This window comes from Mus caroli, unplaced genomic scaffold (genome assembly GCF_978045245.1).
Source record: "Mus caroli unplaced genomic scaffold, Mus_caroli_1 scaffold_4, whole genome shotgun sequence".
Taxonomy (NCBI): domain Eukaryota; kingdom Metazoa; phylum Chordata; class Mammalia; order Rodentia; family Muridae; genus Mus; species Mus caroli.
The window spans coordinates 46,231,999-46,258,385 of NW_028227259.1; the positions used below are offsets into that span (position 1 = coordinate 46,231,999).

A 26,387-nucleotide genomic window follows, 5' to 3' on the forward strand; every position below is an offset into this window, starting at 1 on the left:
TGGAAGGACTGTGTGAACCAGGACAGAATTTAAGTTTGCTTAGTGCTCACATGGTAACAGATTTCTATAGGTGTGTGTGTGTTTGTTTCCTGAAAACAAACAAAATTCAACCATCTTTAGCTTTTGGGAAAGAGGACAACTGCCGAGGGTGTTGTTGTTTTGAACCAAAAAAGTTTTTTTCTCCCTATGGCTGAAACACTCACATCCTTAAAATTCTCATTCCCTTTGGGGTCCCTCCTCGAGGTTTCTTTTGCCAGATGATGCCCCAAGTTTAATGTCTGTCGTAATGGAAGAGGAAAGAGGATGGGAGGTGGGCTGGCTTGGCATCTGGATGAGTCCTGCCAAAGCTCAGCTAAGGGGAACCGCCTCCGCGGTGGAAGAGGAACTGGGAGGAGTCCGTCCAAGAGGCCACGGGCTAGAGGAACCAAAGTCTTCTTGATGGCTGTCCAGGGAGGCCTGTTGTCTCTGTGGCTGTGGCTATGGCTGTCCTTGCTGACCGCGCTGCTGGGAGCAAGGACGGTGCTGGGAGCAAGAGCGCGGTGGAGAGGGGAGGGTACCACTCCTTACCTCCAGAGCATCTTCCTGGGCCGCTGCGCAGAGTATACCACGCTGCTGAGCCTGGGGTAAGTGCTAAGCCAGACAGTGAAAAGGCAGAAGGGTGGGGTGAGGTGAGGGCTTTGGAAAGTCAGGTGGAGGGACTAGCGGGACTCCATGCAGGTGATGTGTATGTAGGTGATTCTTAGGGTCCCCTGTGTAGGGGATTTCCAGGTCCAGGAGGAAACTGCTAAGGCTGCCCCTGTGGGTGTAGAGGTGAGGAGAGAGGTATAAGTGCGACACCAGTCTAGAGGTGAATTTTAGTGACAGAGCCTTGCCAGCTAGCAGCAACTGCCTTTTGGGTATTTTGAGTACCACTTGGGAATTAGCTTCCCTTGTCCCATCTAGAGGACTCTGGTTCCCCCTACCTTCTACACACTGTGTTTCCTATTGAAATAATTTCCTCCTTTGGATCTGCTTTTTTTGTGTTGTTACACCACTCTTTCTCATGCCAGTTGTTTTTAACTGGAATGCAGCTCAATAAAATAAAATGAGAGAATAACATAAGGAGTCAGGATGGTCATTGTCACCAAAGGTAGGACATGACCATTGCTATAGAATGTGATTTTGAAAGGCATCCAGAACTTCAGGAGTGAAAACTGACCCCGGAGCAGAGGAAACTGCTCCCAACACTTGGCATTCACTCCTATCTTCCCAAGTCTTGCCTCCTGACATGACCTCAGTGGGTCCAGAGACTCATCCTCCAATGAACCTGAACAAAGAGCTCCACTCTTGTGTCTTAATGAATAGGCAAAAGCCAGAGATGTGGTTCAGTGCTAGAACAGTTGACTACATGGTACATGTGCAGTACCTCCACCACAGACAGAGAGGGGGGGAGGAGGATAAGAGGGGGAGGGAAAGGGGGAGAGGAGGGGAGAGAGAGAGGGAGAGGGAGAGGGAGAGGGAGAGGGAGAGGGAGAGGGAGAGGGAGAGGGAGAGGGAGAGGGAGAGGGAGAGGGAGAGGGAGAGGGAGAGGGAGAGGGAGAGGGAGAGGGAGAGGGAGGAAAGTTCTGAAAAACAAGTTTCCTGGTTTATTGACATTGAAATTGTCACTTTCTAGCATCACTTTTATCTGTGGCCTTGTCTGCTTCTGTCATAAGCCTGGAGGTGGGGGGAGGGGGAGGGGACTGCTTTCCTTAAACTGGAGAACTCTGTTTTGTTGTGTGCACAGAATGTGTGTGTGTGTGTGTGTGTGTGTGTGTGTGTGTGTGTGTGTGTTGTGCCTGTGCCCACAGAGAGGAAGACAGCCTACTCTATCATTTTCTGTCTCCATTGTCTTCTGAACTTAGTCTGGAAGCTAGAGTTAGGCTAGTGGCCAGCAAGTCCCAGTCATCTTCCTGTTTCCACCTAATACAATGCTGGGGTTAGAGGCACCGGCAGCCACACAGGCAGGGTTGGTGGGTGATGAACTCAGGTCCTCTTGCCTATGGCACAAGCAGCCTTACCCTCCGAACTGCATCTCCAGTTCTGACCGGCACTTTTGTATAGGAACAAAAACTGCACAGCCATCTGGGAGGCCTTCAAGGGGGTGTTGGACAAGGACCCCTGCTCTGTGCTCCCCTCAGACTATGATCTCTTCATTAACCTCTCCAGTCATCCCATTCCTAGGGACAAGGTAAGGACAGACACCTCAGCTATGGACCAAAGTGTCATTTTTACATCTATGCTATCTTTTGTTTCTTCCTACCTCTTTGTTGAGGAAAAGCAGAAACATAGTTCAAAATTATGCTGGTCAATGAATTAAGTAAATAACTTACTGAAATTCTTCTGTTCCTGGTGTTGCATTAAGGGTTAAGGGTCCGATATAAACAGTAAACAGCAGTTCTTGTAGCCCTTCCAGTCTACAAAGAGACTGGACTACTGAGGGCCAGATGAGCGAGTGACCAAGAATGTTGTTATACGTGCAGCGTGAAGACACTATTTATCCTGGAAGGTTCCAGGTATGCTGTGAAGAATTAGGTGTTTTGAAGCACTGTTCGCTCCAGGAAGGGCATTGTGCAATTGCATACCTTCCTAATCAGAGCTACGGAACAAGGCCTACGGCTTCTGTTCCTCCTTTTCCACAGCTAGAAACGGAGGCACACACAGAGAGACGAAATGCCATAACAAAGATTACACATCTAGCATGAGATGGAGCCAGGCTTCAAGCCCTGGTCCTAATCATTCCTTTTTTTTTTTTTAAAAAGATTTATTTATTTATTATATGTAAGTACATGTAGCTGTCTTCAGACACTCCAGAAGAGGGCGCCAGATCTTGATACAGATGGTTGTTAGCCACCATGTGGTTGCTGGGATTTGAACTCTTGACCTTTGGAAGAGCAGTCGGGTGCTCTTAACCACTGAGCCATCTCACCAGCCCCCCATTCCTAATGCAAGGTTCTTAGCAATGATGCACACATTTTGTACTACAGGGGAGATATGTCATCAACTAAGTCAGCGGGTCTCAACCAGTGGGACCCCTTTGGCAAACCTCTAGGTCCAAAAATATTTACATTTCAATTAATAACAGTAGCAAAATGATACTCAGGAAGTAGCAATGAAAATGATTTTACCGTTGGGGGTCACCACAGCCTGAGGAACTGTATTAAAGCGTCACAGCATTAGGGAGGTTGAGAACCACTGATCTGCATGGTGTATTTGCAGTACAGGAAGGACAGAGGTGACATTCTTCAAAGGTGCCACAGCAGCAAGGAAAGAGAAAGCAGCGGGTCTGCAGCAGATCTGCATTCCATGAGGAATGGCTGCTGACTTATCTTGATGACACTGCAATCAAGGTGCTTTCATTTTATTTTGTATTTTAACTCCTGGTTGTTTCTCATCAGTCACTGTTCTGGGAGAATAACCACCTGCTCGTTATGAGCTATGGGGAGAACACCCGCCGCCTCATGGCCCTGTGCGACGTACTGTATGGCAAAGTTGGCGATTTCTTGAGCTGGTGTCGACAGGAAAATGCCTCTGGTAAGACTTTTGCACACACCACAGCACCTCAGCCTGTGGGTTTATCTTTGGTGCTGGGTGTCTTCGTAGATGTTCATCTCATTTAATCCTTCCCAAATCCTCCGAGGTAGGTGGCATCTATAGTAACGGATACAAACAACAGTGAACAGAGTGTACCTAACCTTTGCTGCATGCTCTTACTGGTATTTTAGACACATTAAGGCTAGAGTCCACACATTATCCACTCTGATCAGTCCTGTTTTGAGAGTTGTGGAAACAGAGGTACGGCATGATTAAGGGAGTTGCTTTCGAATGTATAGCCAAGAAGCTGTGTAGCCTCACAGTCTGACCATAGAGCCTGTGATTCCAATCCAGCAGGACTCTGCCTTTGTGTCTTTATTTTCCAGATGTGGGAAACAGAGGCTGAAAAGGGGTAAATGCAGTATATACACTTTTCAGCATCCATGCCAGATGTGGAATTAGCAAATACGTGAAATTAATACATGTCCAATATGGAATGCATCCGTGTACTTTTCTCCTAGAACTTGACTACCAGTCCTGCCCCACATCAGAAGACTGTGAAAACAATGCCGTGGACTCCTATTGGAAAAGTGCATCCATGCAGGTAATCCTGGGATGGGCGAGCAAGTGTGGAGCATGTGTGGAATCTGCGAACTGACCCCCCAGGCCTTTACCTAATTTCTGTGTATCTTCCTTCCTACTGTAATGATTACGCTGACTCTTTTCTCTGCTCCACAAAGCTGTGAGGGTTTATGAAGATGAAATACTTACTGCGGTGGCTGGTGCAGAGAGAAATGTTCAGCAAGTGTTAGCTGTCAGTGGGGCTAGGGGACTGTCAGCATTCTTACTGCACCGTGGCGTGTTTAGTGGTTCAAAGCCGTGTTCATTCTTAGTGCTGTGAAAATGGCTTTGATTTTTACAGGAGAGCCTAGGAAAGTGGAGACTTCACTCTAGGCATCAGAGGTGTCCACAGAGCAGCCTTAATGGGAGAAGAGCTGATGGGCTGCTAATAAGTCGGAGTCACAGAAGTGTTGCTAAGACATGTCTGTCTGTGTCTCTGAGGACATTGCCCTCACAGTTCATGGGAGCTATCAGTGGCTATAAAATGACATTGTTTGTAGCTTACAGTCTCTGCCATGAGCATTGGAATAAAGATTAGAAACAAGAAGGGCTAAGTCCTTAGCTCCGTGCTGATGGTTAAATGTTGATTGTGCTGATCGAGAAGCAGGAAGAAGACCAGGGACTTCTACCCCTCCCCTTTCAGAGGTGATGTGTCCTTGCCTCCCCTTGTCTACTTTGCTCTCTAGGAGTTCAATGGTGCCACTGATAGGGTGAAGGACTTTGGTCAAACCTTCCACCAGGGCCACACAAAGGGATTCCTGTAAGCATAAGACCTCATGCTGAGGACTGTGTACTTCAGTTAGCTCCCATGGGAGCACTGTTTGTTCCCACTTTTGGTGGGGAGGGCTTCATCTGAAATACAGGCTCTGGTTAACTGCCATAGACTCTTATTGGAGACTGGAAAGCTTAACACAAATAAAGAGGGCTCTGATCAACACTGTCCATAAAAGAATTGTAACACAGGCCACTATGAATCTTCCTGCCTTTAAGGTGTGTTCCTCAACTGGCTGCTAGTATGGGAAAATAGTATCAATACCTCCAATTCTTTGTTTGTTTGTTTGTTTGTTTTTTGAGATAGGGTTTCTCTGTATAGTCCTGGCTGTCTTGGAACTCACTTTGTAGACCAGGCTGGCCTCGAACTCAGAAATCCGCCTGTCTCTGCCTCTCAAGTGCTGGGATTAAAGGCGTTCGCCACCATTGCCAGGCTAATACCTTCTATTTTTAAGCCCTTAGAGTACATTGGATAGTTGAAGCTAAAGCAAAGCTAATACCGTATAGTAATGAGAGGGACTGAACCTTATAAGTAGTCAATAAATGTTGTTGTTGTTGTTGTTGTTACTATTTGTGGTGCTGGGGGTCAAAGTTAGTTTCTTTATTGCACATACCTAGCAAGTTCTTACCATAAGCTACATCTCCCAGGCTGAAATGTTAGGAGTTTAAAGGTTTCATCTTTATAGCAATCCTCTGAGGTAACTGTTAAGACTTGGAAAATTAATCACAAAGAGCTCAAAAATATTTCCCTGAGGTCAAGATTGTAGTAAGTTGGTGCACCAGGTTTCAGAAACAGGCTTGTTAGCTTCAGAGACTGGATTTTCAACTAATCCTTTCCACAGCTTATGGGCCACGTATGCCCACATCCTTTTCAATGTTTTCCTGTCATCTTCGCAACCACTGCTCATGGTAGAGAATAGCAAGTTACAGAAAGACAAACGAGAGCCCCCATATTCCTGCCACCAAAATGCTACCCCCTTCACACAGAGGTGGTCAGACTTCAGCATCCGAAGACTTAAAACTCCTACTGTTAGTACTGGTGCGAAGAAGCTGGAGAGAACTGGCACCAAATGATCTCTGCTTTGGAGCACCTGGGAGCAGGTGTCATTTCATTAGTGAATAAACCTGTCTCTGAGGCTCAACGACAAGAAGTCTCCACTACCCTAAGAACAAGACCACCTATTAATCTGTTTATTTAATGATACCAAAGACTGAACCCCAGGCCTTGTGCATGCTAGCATGAGCCATACCCTCAGCCTCACGTTATAACATTGCAGGGAAGCTCATCTTCTGTCTGTCTAATCTTGCACTCTGTCTTGCATGTAAGCGTGTCCTATGACCGTGCGTGTCCCTTGTAGCTTCACACTAGTGGTGCATTAATAGTTCAGAGTTTGATGCTGTGTCGGAACCTAGTGGGAACTGTGCACCGTTTCCTTGCTGTTCCAGCTGGTGAGCATGTTTTGGTCTTGTAAGCCATGGCCCTGTGCATGTGTGTGTGTGTGTGTGTGTGTGTGCAGTGCTTGTGGTAGGACTTTGTACTGTTTCCCAGGAGACACCTGCACCTGTGGATTGTGATGTGCTTCGGCCGGTTACTTACACGAGACTTCTATGGGCCAATGGGCTGTGAGTGGAAGTGTCATGTGTGACCTGTAGCCCATGTCACTGCCCTGTCTCCCTTCCTGGCAGTTAACAACTTTGCAGGTGTGGTGGCTTCCTCATTCTGAGAACGCAATGTGCCAAACCACCAGAGACCTGTGGTGTCTGATCGGTGGGAGCACAAAGTGAATCCTTTTGTGACGACACTGCAGTGTTGAGACTATTTGTCACATCAGTCTAGGCTAGTTTACTCTAGCAGACATGATGGCGTGTGTCCTATATCATGTCCTCAGATTACCTGACATGGAATTAGTGAGTCTATGGATAGGGACCTTAAAGGCGATTTGCTTCTCCGAATGAACCAGTCTGCATCTCTACTAGACACGCAAAATACAAAATTTTCCTGTATTGAAAATTGTCAATTAAAAAAAAAAACCCTCTTTTGGGATAGCATTGGAAATGTAAATGAAGAAAATACCTAATTAAAAAAATACCATAAAAAAAGAAAACCTAAATAGAAATAATAAACACTCAAAAAAAAAAAAAAAACCACCCCTATTTCTACAGCACAAAATGATGTGTCTTCATTTGCTTAAAAAAAAATGTCTTTCTTCTTGCAGTATTCAAGAGACAGTTCAGGGGTGATCAATGTCATGCTGAATGGCTCGGAGCCAAAAGGAGCCTATCCCACGAAAGGGTAAGGACACCAGAGACACCAGACTAAAGACTAGAAAAGCACCTTAGACCCAATTTGATGTTTGCTTCTGTACAGCGAGGTATAGTAAGTAAAACAGTTCAATGATGTGTTGATCAGAGACTGTATAGACAGTTAAACCGTTAAGAGCAGACCAATACCCTGGCAAGTCTCCAAAGGTAATGGTAAGAAGAACTCCTGGAGGGATAGGTCAGTAGGCAGTGCTTTTTGTGTAAACACAAGGGCATTTGTTTGATCCCTAGAACTCTAGTGCAATATCTGGGAGTGGGGGCACATTTGTAATCCAAATGCTGTGGGGGCAGAGACAAGTAGACATCTAGGGCTCACTATTCCAGACAGACTACTCTACTTGGGGGGGGGGTTCCAGGACATCATGAGAGACTAGACAGTGCCCAATTCTGTTATCCAGTGTACATACACTCACACACACACACACACACACACACACACAAATGTGCACCCTCATACACATAAACATGTGCATTCACTCAAAATGTAAAATGAGCACTAGAAAGTCTTTTCAGGGGAGACAGGGTCTCTCTGAATTAGCCCCAACTGTTCTGGAATTCACTATGTAGACCAGACTGGCCATAAACTCAAAGAGATCTACCTGCCTCTATTTTCCGAGTACTGGGTTTAAAGGCATGCACTACTACAACTGGCTTTCCTGGAAACTTTTCAAAACTTTAATGTATAAACAAACTAATGGCCAAAATGGATTAGTTGTTACATTGTGTTAAGACTTGAAGAAGTGTTCTCCTAGGTTGAAGGCAGGACTCAATGTCAGAGAACTTGCCTAGCATGTACAGACTCAAAGCCAAGGAAGAACAGATGAAAATAAATGTCCTCCTTGTCTCCCAGGTTTTTTGCAGATTTTGAAATCCCGTACTTACAAAAGGATAAAGTCACAAGAATTGAGATCTGGGTTATGCATGACATTGGAGGGCCCAATGTGTAAGTTTTGGGGCTTGGGGCGGTAGCTGTGAGGTCTTGCTTTGCTTGGATGTGATATGATCGTGGCCCCTTTGCTCTGAGCTTTAGAGACCTGCCAGCCTCTGATTCTAATGTGACTGGTGAGGAAGGAGAACCGATGAGAAGGCCAGTGTGCTCCTAGCCCGGCACCATGCTGATTTTTATGAGTGGCAAAGGAGTTATGGATAAATGAGTTTCTTACATATTTCTGAGGGTCAGAGCCAACTTCTTTTTCCTGTCACCTGAAGACTTAATACCCTCACCAAAGCTTTCAAGATCATCCCAGGGCTCTATGAGGAAGCCTTTGCTCTCTGTGGAGCAACCACTTCTGCAAGTAGGTACTGGCTGACTGGTGAGGACCAGGACTTCAAAGAACTACAGCTTCTCAAAACGACTTGAGTTTACATATAAGCAAGGGTGGAGCTCATCTTTTTCATGGCTGAACACCACTGCCAAGGAGCCTAAAGACCCCCTAACTACCTCATCAACTTGCTTATAGTTTTCAAACAGTTCTACCCTCTGTTTTAAATTTTGCCAAATTAAAACGTTAAACCCATTTGGTCCAGAAGCTTGGCAGTAGGGCCACAGTTTGTTTCCAGCTAAGCAGCCATGAGGGGCTTCAGAGGAGAGGCCTGTTCTTCAAGATCTTGATGTCGCATGTAGGGGAATATTGCCAAACTCAAGAATGCATATGCCACACAATTTATGTGTCGAGAGAACCTTGAAAAATTCCATTTCAAATATGTAGTATGGCCTAAGTCTCACCTTATGATGGCTTACCATCCCCAGTTGGGTAACAGATTGCAACAACTTCAGAAACTGTGTATTACATAAGTTTTACCAAGATCTGCATTTTTCTTCCTAGAAAACAAACTATGCTTAATGTTGCATGAAAATCATTATACTTTGGGTTTTTTAAAATTACCTTTTATAGCAGTTTCTCTTTTTCAACTGATTATGCTGTCATATCTACTAGATTTTGTCCTTTGACCCTGCATTTGGGAAATGTCATTTTAACATCCCAGGTCCTCATCTCTGTGGTAGGAGGGATTCAAACGTGGTCAGAACACCTGCTTGTAATATTTGATCCACAAGACGCAGTTGCTTGCAGGTTATAAGCTCACTAGCGCCCACTTGAATGTCTCAGATTCTAAGGAAAGCAATGAAGCTTAGCACTAATGAATTGTGTCACCGTAGGGATTACGCTCAGGTAATCAGATTGCAGCTGCCCTTGCCACAAGAAAGCAAGGGTGAAGGGAGAGCTGGGTCAGTCTCTTTTACTGGTAACGATCTTACTAAGCATGTGGATCTTACAGCATCCTGTGACAAGTCTCAAATGTACACCGTGACGTGTATTTAAACAAAACTTCCAGTCTGAGAACCGCCAGCAGTGTGGCAGATGCCCTTTTAGCACAGCTTTAACTGACTCTATAGAGACAATAAGAGAAGCCTTTCCTTGTCACTGTGTTCGGCTAGAAGCTTGTGGCGTTGCCGATTAAAAAGTAAGCCGGGCCCAGAGAAGGGCATCAGCCCACGTTCTGAGAAAAGTTCTAAGTAATGGCCTCTCTCAGTACTTTGTCCTCTTCGTTCGTAGACTGCCTGGAACTCAATTTCTACAGAACCTTTCTCCAGCTGCTTATCAGTTCACTGAGCATGCACTCCCAACCAGCTTAATGATGGAGAGACTGCCAACATTCCCATCCCACAGAGACTCAGCAGGACTCTGTCATGGCCACAACTCACAGTAGTGTGTCTGTCACTGGATGCCTTTAGAAATCCTCTCGACTAGTTGTGGCCATCGGGAAGGTGACCCTTCCTATTGGTGCAAGTGAGGGACATGGGTATGCTCAGGATAAATGATTTTGCTCTCATGGACGTGCCGTTCTTATTATTGGTCCCAAGGCATCAGAGAAGTCATGGTGGCAACTTGCCTATGCCAGAGAAGCTGTGAGCTTTCTCTAGGTTAAAAAAAAAAATCTGTTTTAAGAAAAAAAAATCATATGCTGAGGTTGCTAAGAGAAAAGCTATCTGTGAAATTCTGAGCCCCAGGTTGAATTCAGGAAAGCCCACCTTTAGGAGTTAATGCCAGAGAAACAGAAAATTAATATGTACAAAATGAAATTTCAACAAATTTTGTTATAGTTTAAATGACAATGGACTATCAGAATCAACTTAGGTCCTTGAAACAGGGACTTTGCTCTGTGAGATTTAATCTGTTCATGTAAGGGAGCCAATGCAGAGCTTACAAACAATGGCGTATATGCATATATAATTATAGAGAGACACAAATCTAGACATACATGAGAGACACAAATCTACACAAGCATACAGGCAGAGCTTAAAGACAATGACATATATTATACATACTTATATATGCACACATGTATGCTTACATGCAGAGCTTACAAACATGCCATATATGTATACATACTCATATGTACACAGATGTATATATTATACATGCAGGATTTACAAACAACGATATATGTTTATATGTGTCCACATACATACAGACATGGGCTGAAGCACACAAACACACTGTATAGCATGCAATGCTATACGTGCAAAGCCTCTAAACTTATATACAGCAGCTCCTCCCCTCTTGGGTGTGATTCAAATGCCTAGTGGAAGATTGATATTTTATGTATAGTATTTTTTCCTGTCAGTAAACCTACAATGAACTTTCTTTTATAAATTGGGCACAATAAGAAAAAACAAGAACAACAAGTAATAAAATAGAATAACAATATTATACAATAATTAAAAATTGAATGCGATCTAGCTTTAAAATATCCCACTGTACTGTATTCATGCCTCCATGCCAGGGTGAAATGAAGAGTGACTGTGTGCGCTCACTGTGGGCAGAACTTCTGTGCTGCATGCAGTCTATGACAGCAAACCCAGCACATTTCTTCGGCAGAACTTCCTAGATAGATTTTCTTTTTCAGGCTTAGCAACCTCAGCTAAGCCTATAGAAGACTTCCCAAGTCAAGAATTTTTACCTAGAAGAAGCTCACAGCTTCTCCAGCATGTCCAAATTGCCGGCACAACTGCTCTGGTGTTTTGAGACCCAAAACAAAGGTTACAAGTCCATGCCAATCCATCTGGCATCCAAGACGGTGACTTAGCGACCAATGGACAGGAGGCATACAGTGTGGCTATGCTGGCCCAGTGTGGGGTGTAATGCACCTCCTAGTGAGACAGAGTGGAACAGCAAGAGATTTCCTCCTGCCGATCAAGGAGTGCAATTTAAAACTTCTGAATGGTTTTGTTTCTGGAATTTTCTTCTTAGTATTTTCAGGCCAACATTGACTGGCTAACTGAATCACGAAAGCATAACTGTGGGTACGTGGAGGGTGGGCGGGGCGGGGATTATATCATCTAGAAGGTTTTAGCAGTGATTATCTCTATGGTTGAGACTTACAATGATATTTTTCTCTTCTGTTGATTTGCATTCTCTAACTTGAAACAAATACTGTTATTATTTGAAGCTTTTGGTATAGGTTGAGCAGATTCACCCCCCACCCTGGGGACCATCACAAACGTTTGCTGCGGGGCAGACATGACTACAAATGGTGCAAGCGGTGCCATCCCTGCCCCCACCCGCTCCGCGCTTCTTTCCTGGTGATGGGTCTCCAGCGAATGCTCCTACTCTCGGCTTTCCAGTGATTCCCCTAGAGGGAAGAACATTCAGGATGGCCTAAAGATCTTCAGTTAACTCTGAAACAGCTTCTTCTACCTTTTCCTCCTTCTGTAGTCTGTTTGAGTAAAAAAAAAAAAAACAAAAAACAAAAACAAACAAACAAAAACAAACAAACAAACAAACCCACACTTGTGTATGTTTTAGGGAATCCTGTGGCGAAGGCAGTGTGAAAATCCTGGAAGACAGATTGGAGGCCCTGGGGTTCCAGCACAGCTGTATCAATGACTACCGGTAGGTGGCGCTATGTATACGCACTTTGAAGGAGTAGAGCTATTCAAAGAGTTGGTTTGGGCTGTGGCTGGTGACTTCCGGGTTGCCTAGGGGTGTGTGGGCAGGGAGACCCTTCCTGAGTTCATTTTAATGACAGCTGGAGGATTCTGCTTTTTCCCTTCAGCCTTGGTTGATGTGTGACGAGACTGAGGACCATGGGCTGTGGTCACTATATCTTTAAACCACAGTACAAAAGATACTAAGCTGAGCATTTGTTTGACAGATGGGTCTTAACCATAGATACTAGGAAATAAGTCATATCAATCACTGTCTATTGAGACACTGTGACCTGAGCTTTATATGCTGTGACTTGGGTGTCATCAAGGGCTTTTTCTACACAGATGTTAGCAAAGACTGGCTCTAAGCCTGGGGTGGTTGTAATTTCTTCTGGACCCAGAATTCCTGCCTCTGCTCCTCTGTAACTGCCCCACCCCACCCCGATCCCTTTTCAAGATAAGGTTTCTCTGTATAGTCTTGGCTGTTCTTAAACTCAGAGATCCACTTGTCTCTGTCTCCTGAACACTGGAATTAATGGCATGTGCTCTTACCAGCACTTCAGCTCGTAAGTGTGCAAGCTGAATAGGTTTTCAGTTCAACACTGGAAGGCCTTCTTAGACACTAATGGGTGTGTCTAGGCAGAATGTCCTGGAGTATTCTTGCCCAGCACCATAACGTTGCTGCCTTCTGCCTTCCCAAAGCTGCACTATTCTCCCAATTATTCAAAACCTCAGGACGTGCGGGTGACGTCATCTGTGAGTGACGCCATCCCTGTTCCAGGCCTCCATGACTCTCACCTGTGCCCCTTTAGTTATGATTGCTCATGCTGACACAAATGCAAAGCCAAGTGCCATCTACCATCCATTTTAGAAGCAAATACACTTTTCTGGACATATAGCCTGTATACAGGGAAATGTATACATTTCCCTACACAGTTTGATGATCAGGTTCAGTGTGCAGCAGCTCTTAGATATGAAGTAGAAGAACGTGGCCAGCACCCAGGTGTCTTGAAGAGTACCTGTTTGTCACAGCTGTCTGCTCCTGTGGTATCACTGACTAGATTTGTAGGGTCGTGAGTTAGTTTTGTCTGTCTTTGGGCTGTAAATATTCTCTGTTTGTAGATGAATTACGAAGTTTAATAACTGGCTCAAGGTCAATACTCAAGATCAGAGTTGAATTTTTTGAACCTAACTTTGTGTAGTCTTGAAGCAAACCTCTCCCCAGCACCTCCTACTAATGTTCCCACCTGTGTTAAAGCACCAAGTGTTAGAAATACTTCTACATGGGCAATTCTTACTGCATTACAGCTCAATAATGAGGACAGATTTCACAGTTACCACCACTCTTCTCTGGCCCAAGAACTCTCTAGAAAGGCTCTTTCTTCAATCTCTAGCCAACACTGTAGCAGTCAGGCCAGACCCCAAAGCCCTTGCCCCCATCACAGCTGACTTGGGTCTCAGTTTATGTCCCTCCTCCCTTGTGTGACGTCCACTTCTTCTGGCTGCTGGCTCTGGGACTCCAAGCTTCACTCAGCTCCTGCAGGCTCCTGTTCTGTGTTGTGGCTTTTCTGTTGCTCCTGGGTAGCAAAGAAGCTAAGGTTTGAATATAAATGAAGATCAACCCAAACATAGGTAAGACTTTCCTGACCCTCAGCGTTCAGTGGAATGGCCTTTTGTCTTGAGTTAGCCCAAGTTCACATCAGGGTCTTTGGTGACACTGGCAGAGCCTTATCTCTACATAGACTCTTTCTTCTTGGTTGTTTTTTTCCAATACCACATTGGATCAGACCCCATAAAATTCAAAGTCTGTCTTGGGCAATTGACAATAACAACCGAACTTATTTCATTTTAAATATGTTTGGACAGATTGCATCTGTTGTCCTAGACACTCAGGCGGCCAGGGCGGTAGGATCACTAGAGCCCAGAAGTTCAAGAGTAGCCTAGGCATCCTAGTGAGACACTATCTGCAAAACCCACTAGCAATAAAATGTATGTATGCAGACTAGACTTCACTGCAAGTAGGCGACTCTAAGCGGGGACTACAGCGCCTGCAGTTCATGCCCATGTAACTCTTCCATGTCTCCCAATTCTTTCCAGTCATCTGTTCGTAGAGGTGTTGTCTTAGTCTGCCTTGTATTTCACGCCTTCTATGTCACTGTCACCTGCCCCTGCTTCTGTTGCTGCCTTCCTTCCCTCCTGGTTGCCCTGGAACTTCACATTTTCTGCCTCAATTATACTAGGCAATGAGCATTCTCAATTGGGCTATTGCTCACGTGCTTTTGGTTCAACCTTCTGTCCAAGCACACATCAAGGAGGTTTTCCTAATAAAGTAGGAGGTGCAGGCAGGAAGGGTCTGGATTAGCCTTCCACATTCAAGGTTAGATCTCTCACTCGCCACTGTCAGAACATAAGGAAATCATCACGGTCAGCTTCACCTGCAGCAAATTGTGGTTGAAAATAGGATCGACTTCATTAGATAGTTGAGGGTTGGATGGCATGACCTAAATAAAACACAGACAATATTTGTGGAACATAGTAAGTGCTGGGTAAATGCTACCTGTTGTGAGAAGGGTGCTGAGACAGGGTCACTCTGTATAGCTCTGGCTGTCCTGAAACTTTCTATGAAGACCAGGCTGGCCTCAAACTTACAGAGATTTGCCTGCCTCTGCCTCCCTCTCTAGTGCTGGGACTAAAGGTGTGAGCCACCAGTCCCAGCCTAGCCAGTATTGTTTATAAAGGAGGAAATTGTAGGATCTTCAAAGATGCGTTTTGTGTTCCAAGCGCTTTGCAACCACATCATAGGTGTTTAACTCGAGGGAGTGATTTGGATAATCTGTTAAGTACGTTTTTTCTTTTGTAGACCAGTGAAGTTCTTAATGTGTGTGGACCACAGCACTCACCCCGACTGTGTCATGAACTCGTAAGTAAATGGCCTGAATCAACACAGGTGAACTGTAGTCTGATTGTCCATCCATTTCCTAAATAGCTCACTGCGGAGCAGGTCATTTCTGCACTGTAGCCTCTCAGTCTCTAGTTAAATTGTCGCAAATTCCACAGATATCTGCCTGCTGAGCTAATTCCCCAGACAGCCCAACACCATACTCTACCTAGCACACTTCAGCAGACAATTCTAGAGGTGGGGCCACAGGGCGACCTTGGACCTTTTCCTTCTTAATCTAAATTTATTTGTGAAAGATTAATATACATGCTAGAAACAAAGTTTGCAATTATTAAAAGAGTTAGGAGAACAAACACTGTTTTTTTTATTCTTATATGATCCAGATTTTTTTTAAAGCTCAGAGTAGGTAGAGCATAACTTTTATATTCTTGTGTGTCCTTATAGAGTAAGATATTCCTGTCACAGCACATGTGTGCATTCATATACATGCATGGTCATGTACCCACATAACACAGATAGATCTCTCATATCAATTATAATAAATGATAATATAGATTAGATTCTGGGGGTTGTTTTCTTTTTCTCTTAACAGTATGTCTTGGAGATGTTCCTATATTTTTTTAAGGAATTGATTTTAGGGCTAGAGATATGCTGTCCCAGAGGATATAGGGATGATACCCTACATTCACACAGTGGCTCACAACCATCTTTGACTCTGAAATGTGTCAAACCAACACGTCTAGCATAGACCCAGAAATATAGTGCATAAACTGAATATAGAAATGCAATATAGACATAAACTGAATCAGAACTGCGACTATAGTGAATGTCCAGTAGAGGGCGCCATTGGCTAATAAAGAAGGGGCTTCAGCTTCCTAAGGAAGTTATTGGTAAGAGACATGGCCACTAACTAGTCCAGAGCAATGGGTCTTGATTCTGAACCAAGATAAGATAGTTTTATTATTTTTTTAAATTCACCTTTTAATTGGTTGAGAAGAATTCAGTAATTTCTATTTCAAAAACTCAAAAGGTCAGATCTTATCTAGTTTAAATGGGATTCGGCCGGGCCTCTGCTCAGTGTGTTAAAGTCAGAACAAGATTTTCTTAATCAGCTAAACGCTGATGATACACTGTTCACCAATAAGGAACTTGGCTGACACTCTAGAGCATTTGTAAAATAGAAATGCATACACAAGGAAACATGAATTGACTCTGTGTGTGTGCCGGCATGAACTGTGTCCAAGTGCCAAGAGGTGGTGTCAGGCAAAGGAAGCAAATAGCATTCTGTGTGTTTACATAAAGAGGTGTGTGTGTGTGTGTGTGTGTGTGTCTTCCTTGGAAGGACAACTGACACTATTAACTGTGGTTCGTTGGGAATAGAGTGATTAAGAATTTTTACTTTCACTTTATGAGCGTCTGTTCCATCCACGTTTCTGTGGCGTGCATTTGTGATTTTTTGTCACACACTCATGTTGTCTCTGTTTCTCTTATTCTCTTCAGAGCCTCAGCATCTATGCGGAGGGAGAGCCCATCTCTTCATGCAATAGGAGACGCCAGCCTTCTCATTTCTCTCTTAGTAGCTTTGGCTTCAAGTTCTCAGGTGTGACTAGAAAATCCCCACAGGGTTCTAACAGAAGCCAGCCTTGCAGCAACCCTTGAGCAGTCCACTGTCCTGTGTAAACTAAGGGAGCCCACTGTCTCAAGACAATCCCTTCTAGGAAAACAGTGTAACCAGATGGTAATCCAATTGTATTTACACTCACGATTCAAGAAACAAGGCATTCATCTAGTCCTGCTTAGCAGGCAGAAGTTGCTACTGTGGAGTTAAAGTTATTATTTCTTACTTGATAATGATACAAAGCACTGAGACCTGGAGTATAGTTTAATCTTAAATAATTAAATGTATTTATGGAAGCATCTGTATTTTTGTGTTTTCTGTATTTTCTTGTGCTTCAAAATATATAAAACATGTTTGTTAAGAGCTTCAATTACATGTCCAGGATATAAAGGTATACATATATAGATGTTATGCAAAGATGTATATCTAAAGATGTCTATTTAATGGCTACTTATGATAAGGAAACAACCCAAAATGTCAAGCACACACAAGCACACACAGGTTTGGAACTGCTACATAAGGTTTTGTATACCCAGAGGATGGAATGTTCATTTGTTAAGTAAACGTCATGTGTGTCACCTGACTGGTGAACGGTTAAGTCAACTGTAGTGCATTCTGTAACTGTAGTGCTTTCTGTACTGGGCAATACTGCTCAGCAATCAGAAGGAACTAGTATTGATGTATAGTCATATGAATGGCAATTCAGTGCACTGTGCTATGGGAAAGAAGCCTGACCAAATGGCTGCACACTGCAGATAAAGATACAGAGTTCTGAAAAGGACAAAGCTATGGAGAAAGAGGAATGCGGTAGATTCCAGGATGGGTGGGCGGGGTGCTGGAGGCATGGGGAGGGGAGGGGCTAAGTTAAAGGAGAAGTGAGAAACACCAAGGTGGCATCTCACATAAACTTCTCAAAACTCTCAGAGCTGTACATCAGAAGGAGTAAATCTCACAGGATGCAAATGTAACATCTTTGTCTTAGGAACATTTCATCACATAAGAAAATGTTAACATGTGTTAGAGATGGGATATAAAACTACTCACAATATGATACAAGTGTTACGAAATATAATATGAATGTAAGAAATACTATGGCATTCCTTATGTGTGTTTGTAACACTGTAAATGAATAAAAGAAAATAACCTCAAGGACAGTGCAGTTCTCTCTGAATAGGGACCTCACAGCTATTCTGTTTCTTTTTCAGTATATCAAAGAAAAAAAGGAAACATACTTACCGTATGTGTGCAGAAATGTGGTCGAATAGGGAACATTTCCTGAAGAGAATAAAACAAAATTAAATCTTGTCACAGATACATCTGTTCTCGACCTATAGACAGCAGGCATGAGAGCTTCCTGATAGGCAATTTATGGCTTCCTCAGCCTTCCATGCCTTGTCACAGGCCTTTGATCCCAGCGCTTGGGAGGCAGGTGCAGGAGAATATCTGTTAGTTCAAAGCTAATATGGTCGACATAGTTAGTTTTGATTCGTGATTTCTCTTCACTCTTTACCTAACTCCATCCCTTTGGAATCCACACACAAATTTGCTCCATGAGACTCAATCAGGGTAAAGTTTATACCATGATGCTAGGACCTGACACGTTCAATGCTTTGAACCCAAATAAATTGTTTCTGGATGAAGTAGCCTATGTGAGTTGTGTTGTAATAGTTCAAAGATGGATGGCTCTCCAGTCACTTTCATATTCATCACTATCATCATGGATATAGCTAGCACTGTTGAGTTATATGCAGCCCACCTTCTCCCTTTTATACCCAGCTTTTATGCCCAGCACACACCCAGGCATCCAGTAGGCACATGCAGTCCCCCTTCCATTACTAGGATTCTCTGAGACTTGTGAGTCACAGCCAAGGCAGGGGTGGGGAACACAGTCAGATTCAGGAGGATGAAGAACAGATGTGAGATGTGAGGCACTATAGAGTAACAAAGACTTGACATATGGTAGAGGTCCATTTGATACAGTTACCATAGCTTACTGTAAAAATGCTGTCACTTCTTAGAGGTGCCATGCCCAGCTCCCTGTCACTCAGGTCACTTCATTGCTAGAGCCCACTTGTGCCCTATTTTCCCTTCGTAGGGTATTTGAACTTGCTGTTCTCTCTTCATTGACATTTCTTCCTACTCTGTCATTTATCTGGCAGATTCAAAACCCTGCTTAGACCTTAGACGTCACCTCCTCTCCTAGAACCATTTTTAGTTTAGAAAAACAATAACACTATTCTGACCCACCCCCTAGAGCCTTCCTAGTCTTCTTCCTTTGTTTGTTTGTTTGCTTTCTGTTTTGTTTTGTTTTTTCCTGAGACAGGATTACTCTGGGTAGCCCTGGCTGTCCTCAAACTCACAGAGATGCACAGGTCACCTGCCCCTCATTCCCAAGTACTGGGATTAAAGGCATACACCAATACTGCCTGACCCTATTCCTCACTTTTTTTCTCTTACCTCCTTGGCCTCCATGAAATCCACTATAGGTCCCTTGCCATTGTCTTGCTATTTTTTTGTGGGTGTGGGTGGTCTTTGCCAAACCTGGATTTAATCTGGGTGGTGGCTTCCTGGCTTCCTTGAAGACTTAACCATCTTTGCAGGCCTGGCTTAGCTGAGTTTGAGACATTTGGACATAAGTGATTCAATGTGAACTAAGCTTTGAAAAAAAAAATGCACTTTTTGCAAGTCTTTCGTGGAGGAGACCAGGAATGGGCAGAGACAGTATTAAAAGTATGGTGAGCCACACTTTTCTGTATTTATTCTACATTTCAGTAAAATCTTTGAAGTGTCTGGTATTTCTTGTGTGTGCACGAGAAGGAAGCAGAGAGAGAAGATGCTGCCGAGGACTATTTGGCTCAGAGAAAACAGAAGCAAAGGGCCAAATTTTCTTTGGAGCCAACCAGCTCCTCAGGCTGATCTCACGGAAGTAGGAGCCAAGGGGTGTCTCTCAGACTGTCTTGGAGAACACAGTGTCCGCTCCTTCAGGTTGCCTGGGTTACAGTCACCCACAGCACACTAACCTGTGACTTAATTAGATGCTGGCTGCACTTTGGAATTCTATGGAGAAAAAAAAAAGCTTTTTTTTTTCTAAAGATAATAGTAGTGTTTCTCTTTTTCTGAACATAAAATGAATGATACCTGCTCACTTGAAAAAAATTCCAATATAGAAAAATGGGGGAAAAAGATAATAGATATCATTCTGATAGCCGAGGTTATGTGTGTATCAAAGCTTTCCCTGTGTGTGTGTGTTCATATATGTTTATATTTTTTCTGTAACACTGGCTGTGTGAAGACATCATACAGACTCAGGCTCTTGTATAATATAAAACTCTACCACTGAGGTACATGCCAGCCAAAACTCCATACTTTTAAGCCTAGTGTTCAAGGTTATCTTCCTGTGATCTAAAGCACTGTTCTAGCCCTGTGCCTGGAAGGGGCCTCCACCCCACGCCTTCTCTCAGTTCCCCATTCTCAATACCAACCTGCTGTCCATCTGTCAGTAGGTGAAGGCTTCACCCCAGCCCTTCTCACAGCAAGGAAGTCAGACCAGAGCTCCAGTTAAAACACCCCAAAGCTTATATTCCAAAGATAGACTGGAAAGCAGGGTCTAGGGGTTCAGTAGCACACTGGGTGGGGCATTATGGATTTTTAGGAAATCTTAGGATTCTTTATGGGTTGAGTGGTTCATTTCCAGGGTCAGGTGGCTTTCCCCCATTACCTCTCAAATAATGATATACTGGATATGGCTATTAGGAAAATTCTTCCCATGATGCTTTGGAAAATCCCAAGGGACGGGCTCAAAACCACAATGTAAATGTTTTTATAAGGGAGTCACAGATGTTCTGTTCAGGGTGGGGTGGGTGTGTGTGTGTGACAATTGGGATGTGATCAGGCACCAGCCTCAGAAACAGAACCTGGTTCAGTTTCAAGGCTGCTTCAGCACAACAAGGGAGTTCTGAGTGTCAGGAGACACAGAGCTGCAGTCCCCTTGGTTACCTCCTGTTTAACCCCTTCCTCTCCCTCTTACAACCGTCAGGTTGGCCCTCTCTGCAGGACCCTCGGTTCATTCCAGCCCTAGTGACTTTTATTGTGAAGTCTCTCTTGAGGATGCTGACCTCATCTGTTTGTCCCTGCTCCTGTGGACAGTGGCTGAAGGAAGGAACCACTCTTGGATGTGCATGCATCTCTTAACTCTCATCAAAGGAGCTTTTTTCTTCAGTGGTTGGCAGTTAATACAGAGACTCACAGTCTGTCACAGTGTAGGGAAAAAACTTTGGCATGCTCAGCCCTAAGTAGAACATCTCCATCACACTTCTCCTCCCAAGGCTCGGGGATCTTTGCAGAAGAGGTAGACAGCTACAAGGAAATAGTATTCATCCCTTCACCAAAGGGTAGCTACCCATAAGAACTCACAGTGGGTCGTGAGATTATTCACAGGACCTTTGCAAAAGCTCAAGCCAGACAAAATCCCAGCCTGGAAAAGGGAGGTTATTCAAAGCCCCCACCACTTAACTGTGTAGCTATTGGCATCTAATAGCTGCAGCCGGGGGGGGGGGGGTCAGTTTTCTTAAAGGATGTAGCTCCTGGTAGGTCAACTAAGGTCCAGTGGAAGGCCAGATTGCTAGAAGTACATGAGTAGAACAAACTAGATTTGATTGGAGAAGAAGAAGAAGAAGAAGAAGAAGAAGAAGAAGAAGAAGAAGAAGAAGTAGAAAAGAAGAAGAAGAAGAGGAGGAGGAGGAGAGGAGGAGGAGGAGGAGAGGGTGGAGGTGGGAGGAGGAAGGGTAGGAGGAAGAGGACAAGGAGGAGGAGGAGGAAGAGGAGAACAAGAGAAGGAGGAGGATGAGGGGAAGAAGGAACAAGGCAAAATCAACACTAAATTGGGCAGCTAAGCATAGGAAGGTAGATCTGGGAAGACTTGGGGTAGTAAATATGACCAAAACATATTGTATGAAATTCCCAAAGAGCTAATAAAAATTGTAAAGAAAAGTGTCATAGGGTTCCCTTGCTGTGAAGAGACGCCATAACCAAGGCAACTTCTATTAAAGACAGAATTTAATTGGAGCTGATGGTTTCAGAGGTTCAGTCCATTATCATCATGCAGGAAGCATAGCAGCATTCAGGCAGACATGGTGCTGGAGGAGCCAAGAGTTCTACATCTTGACAGGAAAGCAGCAGAAGGAGGAGACAACTTTCTTCCACAGGCAGCCAGGAGGAGCCTCTGAAATTCCACACTGGGTGAAGCTTAAGCATGAGCCCTTAAAGCCCTCCCCCACAGTAATGCACTTCCTCCAAGGCCACACCTCCTAATAGTGCCACTTCCCATGAGCCAAGCTTGTTCAAACCACCACAAACAGTATAAATAAAATGGAATGATGCACCAGGTTTGGGGAACAACAAGAATAGAAACCATCACAGGGAAGCAGCCCAATAGTATGGCAAAGAACATGGATTCTGGGGCCAAACACTCTAGACCAAATGCCACTTTATCACCTGCTAACTGTGTAGCCCTGGGCAAATTGCTTCCAGTAAGATGCTTGATATTGTTTTAAGTAAGGATTGTAAGAACTCATTGTAGCCTCCCCTCCCCCAGCCTTAGTGGTTCCATGGTTTACACCTGGATGGAGCTTGCTGGCTCAATCGTTCTGCCACACCCACTGCTGGAACCTGCCGCTTTGCTGTTCGGAGCCATACACGTGGTCACCCTGCTATTGGACCCCAAGATTAATTGGCGGAAATCGGGTCCCTCCCCCTTCCTTTATAACTGAGTGCGGGAATAGTAAAAATTGAACCTTGAGCAGAGACCTTTGTCTTGGTTCCTTCCTTATCTCGCGCAGCCCAGCCCTTCTTCTCTTCCAGGTTTCCAAAATGCCTTTCCAGGCTAGAACCCAGGCTGTGATCTGCTGGCTGGACACAACAACTCATGATCAGACAACATGCGTAGTAGACCCAGAAAAATATGAGGCATGTCTTTAGTACCGTGAAAGTGTTGGAGCTTATTATTGGTGGTGTTATTGTTACAGATATAATTACTTTATAGTTGTCTAGTCAACGCCTGTCAAAATAGTGTACAGGTGAGGTGCTACTTGCAGCATGTGTAGGTGAAATATCTTCATACATGGTTCATTTTACTTCTTTCTTTCTTTTTTTTTTTTTAAGATTTATTTATTTATTTATTTATTTATTTATTTATTATATGTAAGTACACTATTGCTGTCCTCAGACACTCCAGAAGAGGGAGTCAGATCTCGTTAAGGATGGTTGTGAGCCACCATGTGGTTGCTGGGATTTGAACTCCTGACCTTCGGAAGAGCAGGCGGGTGCTCTTACCCACTGAGCCATCTCACCAGCCCCATTTTACTTCTTTCTTAACCCTGTGAAACCCTTGTAATTATCATGCATCACAGAGAGCATATTACTCACTTAGTCAAGGACACCTCCCATAGCCTCGGCTTTCCCCTTCCCAAGTCAGAGGGCAGCAAGCCTCAGCAGGAGGGCTCCATTCATGTGTTTCTTTATTAGTGGACAGATCCCAGCACCAGCAAACCTCTGACACATAGAGGATGCATAATGCAGACATGCTGAATGGGTGAATTAATGACATGCATTTCATTCAAGAGGAAATGCTCCTGGAAGACTCCAGAGCACAGGAGAGGAACTGTGGAGATCTGAGACAACTGAGTTCCTGTTTCATTCCTGCTCTGGGCACTAGGTTCCCATCTTGGCCTCCCGACACTTGACTGCTTTCCACTCAAACACAACAGCCTTGATAACAAGAGACTACCAGAACCTAAAGAGGTTCTGAGGAAGCTGTGATGCTCAGGATACTGAGAACATGATATACCTTCAATTCTCAGGGAACCCCTTGCAGGTTCTGATTGGATGGTACTCAATTGTATGCCTTCCCATCACAGTCTGACCTGTGTACTGCAGAGTTGGTCTTCAGCCTATCAGCACCAACTCTGGGATCTTTCAAGAGGTGGTAGATCCTTCAAGGTGGACAGCCTAGTAGAGGGAGTTGAATCTGCCCTCGAAGGGATGTTCTGAGATCTTAACCTCCTCTCTTTGTTTTTCTGGCTACCAAGGGATGAGCAGTCTCTTCTACCATGTACTTTCATCAGTGATCACCACCAGTTCCAAAATGATGGTGCAGCCAACCATGGATGGAAACCCCTGAAGCCTTTTCCCTGATGTAAGCTGACCGTCTACAGCACTTTTGTCCCGGTGACAGTTCACTAAGAAACACAGTCTTTTCTCAACTCCATATTTTATGTAGCTGCCTTAGCAAACAAATAAAACAACGAGTATGTCTTAGTCAGGGTTTCTATTCCTGCACAAACATCATGACCAAGAAGCAAATTGGGGAGGAAAGGGTTTATTCAGCTTACACTCTCCACGTTGCTGTTGATCACCAAAGGAAGTCAGGACTGGAACTCAAACAGGTCAGGAAGAAGGAGCTGATGCAGAGTCCATGGAGGAATGCTACTTACTGGCTTGCTTCCCCTGGCTTGCTCAGCTTGCTTTCTTATAGAACCAAGACTACCAGCTCAGAGATGGTCCCACCCACAAGGGGCCCTTCCCCCTTAATCACTAATTGAGAAAATGCCTTACAGCTGGATCTTGTGGAGGCACTTCCCCAACTGAAGCTCCTTTCTCTGTGATAACTCCAGCTTGTGTCAAGTTGACACACAAAACCAGCCAGTACAGAGTATGTCCACAGTGAAGTGTAAGGTCACATCTGTGCAAAAGTGGTCCTTTCAAGGTCAAGATTAGCAAAGGGTGTGGAATGGATATAAATGGACCAAGCATCACTTTGGTAAGTAGTCACATTTGACTCCAAACAAGCAGAACTCGCCCCTTGCTTGTTCTCCACCAAGGGAGACTATTCAAAATTCTTCAAGGTAGCAATCAGGACCCATGAAAAGGAATCTTCACTGAAGACTTTGCAATTCCTGGGACTCAGTAAACAGGCTTGTTTTGAAAGCCAGACCTCAGCCTTTCCCTTCTCAGGAGACTTTTGGCACCAGGGAAAGGGGCAGACTGAAAGACTTCTGGCGACCAGTGTGGACTGATTGTTGAGACTGGAAAACGGCTTTTCAAGACCTGGCAAGGGCTCTGAAAAGCCACATTAATACCCAGCAAGGCTGGTTGTGGAGTCTGAACTATGCTAATTCCAACATGATCACCGGGACTTGAGTCCCAACTGTTTCTGTTTTTCTTTGTAAAGCCAGTGAAAGGCTATCCCAGTAGTAAGAAATATGTATTGTTAAATTACTTGGCATTTTATAGTTTGTTTTACCCCCAAAGACTCAAAATGCATCACTTTTTTCTTTTTTTTTAAAGATTTATTTATTTATTTATTATATGTAAGTACACTGTAGCTGTCTTCAGACATACCAGAAAAGGGCGTCAGATCTCATTTCGGGTGGTTGTGAGCCACCATGTGGTTGCTGGGATTTGAACTCTGGACCTTCAGAAGAGCAGTCGGGTGCTCTTACCCACTGAACCATCTTACCAGTCCGCATCACTTTTTTCTAATAGGTATTTATTCATGATTATATTATTCTCTCCTTGAGAAGTTTTCATCATGTGACAGCTGCTAAAATTACCCAAATTCTCCTAGAAAATAACTTATTTATTTGGAGAAAACGTATGTTGAAAAGCTGATTCGGGTACAGGTCCCTTCTCAGTGCCAAAGCAGGGCTGTTTGCTTTGAACTTCTTCCAACTTAACCTGCAGGATTCTACACGTTTTAGAAAACGTAGCACATTAGTCCTACCTAGATGGTGTTTTAAACCTTAACAGTTTGAGACCAAGTCCACACTTACAAGCTTTAAGAGCAGTGTAAGCTTGTTTGGGGTTTGAGAAATAAAGATTTACAAAAAATGTAACCACTGGAACACTGTTCTTCACCATGATTGTTACCAATGTCATTCAGAAGCCGGGTGAGCAGGGGACGGGAGGGGAGGAGGGCGACAGACACCCACTAGAGGAGAATTAGCCTAGCAAGTAACATCTGTTTTATGTAAGTGATGAAGATGGCCCAGAGAGCCTTAGGATTCAGAGTGGAAGACTTCATCCAGCTGAGCATCATGGGAGGAAAAAAAAAGTGACAGAGACTGAAGAGGAGGTTATACAGCCAGGTGAAAGAGACCAGTCTGAAAGGAGTGTTTGAGACACTAATGTGCATAAAGGTTTATGTTCTTAAAGGCTGAGTTTGTATGAAGCGTTTTCACATTACCCGATTTACGCGGTCCACATTTACAGACTGTTTTGATTGGGAATTGTGGGAGGGGTATGCAGTGTTATGGTAGTATTATATTCAAGGACATGACTCTGAATTTGGCTTCTCATTCATCCCTTCTCCAATGGAGTTGCCTAATAAGGTTGCTGTGGACTGATAAAATCACAGACTAGAACTCAGGTATCATTAGTGTTGCAGTTTGGATTCAGTGTGCTCAATAAAGGCCCATGCATTAAGATCTTGGTGCTCATGGTGACACTTTTAGAATATTGCAGACATTTTTAAGCAGTGAGGCCTAGTGGGAGACCTTCAGGTTACTGAGGACTGGCGTTGCGTGTAACCATAGGACTTCAATCCTCTCTTTTGCTTCCTGGACATGAATGAGGTAAGCAACTTTGTTCTGTAGTATTCTCCATGGCGCCCTACCTTG

At 44.1% G+C, this 26,387-nt stretch overlaps 1 protein-coding gene across 1 annotated transcript; it reads left to right on the plus strand.

The window, feature by feature from the left end:
* The first annotated feature begins 413 nt into the window (after positions 1-413).
* Bst1 (bone marrow stromal cell antigen 1) lies at positions 414-18,333 on the plus strand. Its single transcript, XM_021162480.3, has 9 exons — positions 414-623; positions 2,083-2,209; positions 3,417-3,552; positions 4,074-4,156; positions 7,161-7,237; positions 8,117-8,209; positions 12,075-12,161; positions 15,057-15,116; positions 16,596-18,333. The coding sequence occupies exons 1-9, from the start codon at positions 439-441 to the stop codon at positions 16,699-16,701; spliced, it is 954 nt and encodes a 317-aa protein (XP_021018139.1). The 5' UTR covers positions 414-438; the 3' UTR covers positions 16,702-18,333.
* The last annotated feature ends 8,054 nt before the right edge of the window (positions 18,334-26,387 follow it).

Excerpts from the sequence above, each read along its gene's own strand:
- Bst1 (XM_021162480.3), top strand. The coding sequence starts at position 439 with ATGGCTGTCCAGGGAGGCCTGTTGTCTCTGTGGCTGTGGCTATGGCTG. Across the intron at positions 3,553-4,073 it reads TCGACAGGAAAATGCCTCTG|AACTTGACTACCAGTCCTGC; the intron begins GTAAGACTTTTG and ends CTTTTCTCCTAG. Across the intron at positions 12,162-15,056 it reads AGCTGTATCAATGACTACCG|ACCAGTGAAGTTCTTAATGT; the intron begins GTAGGTGGCGCT and ends TTTCTTTTGTAG.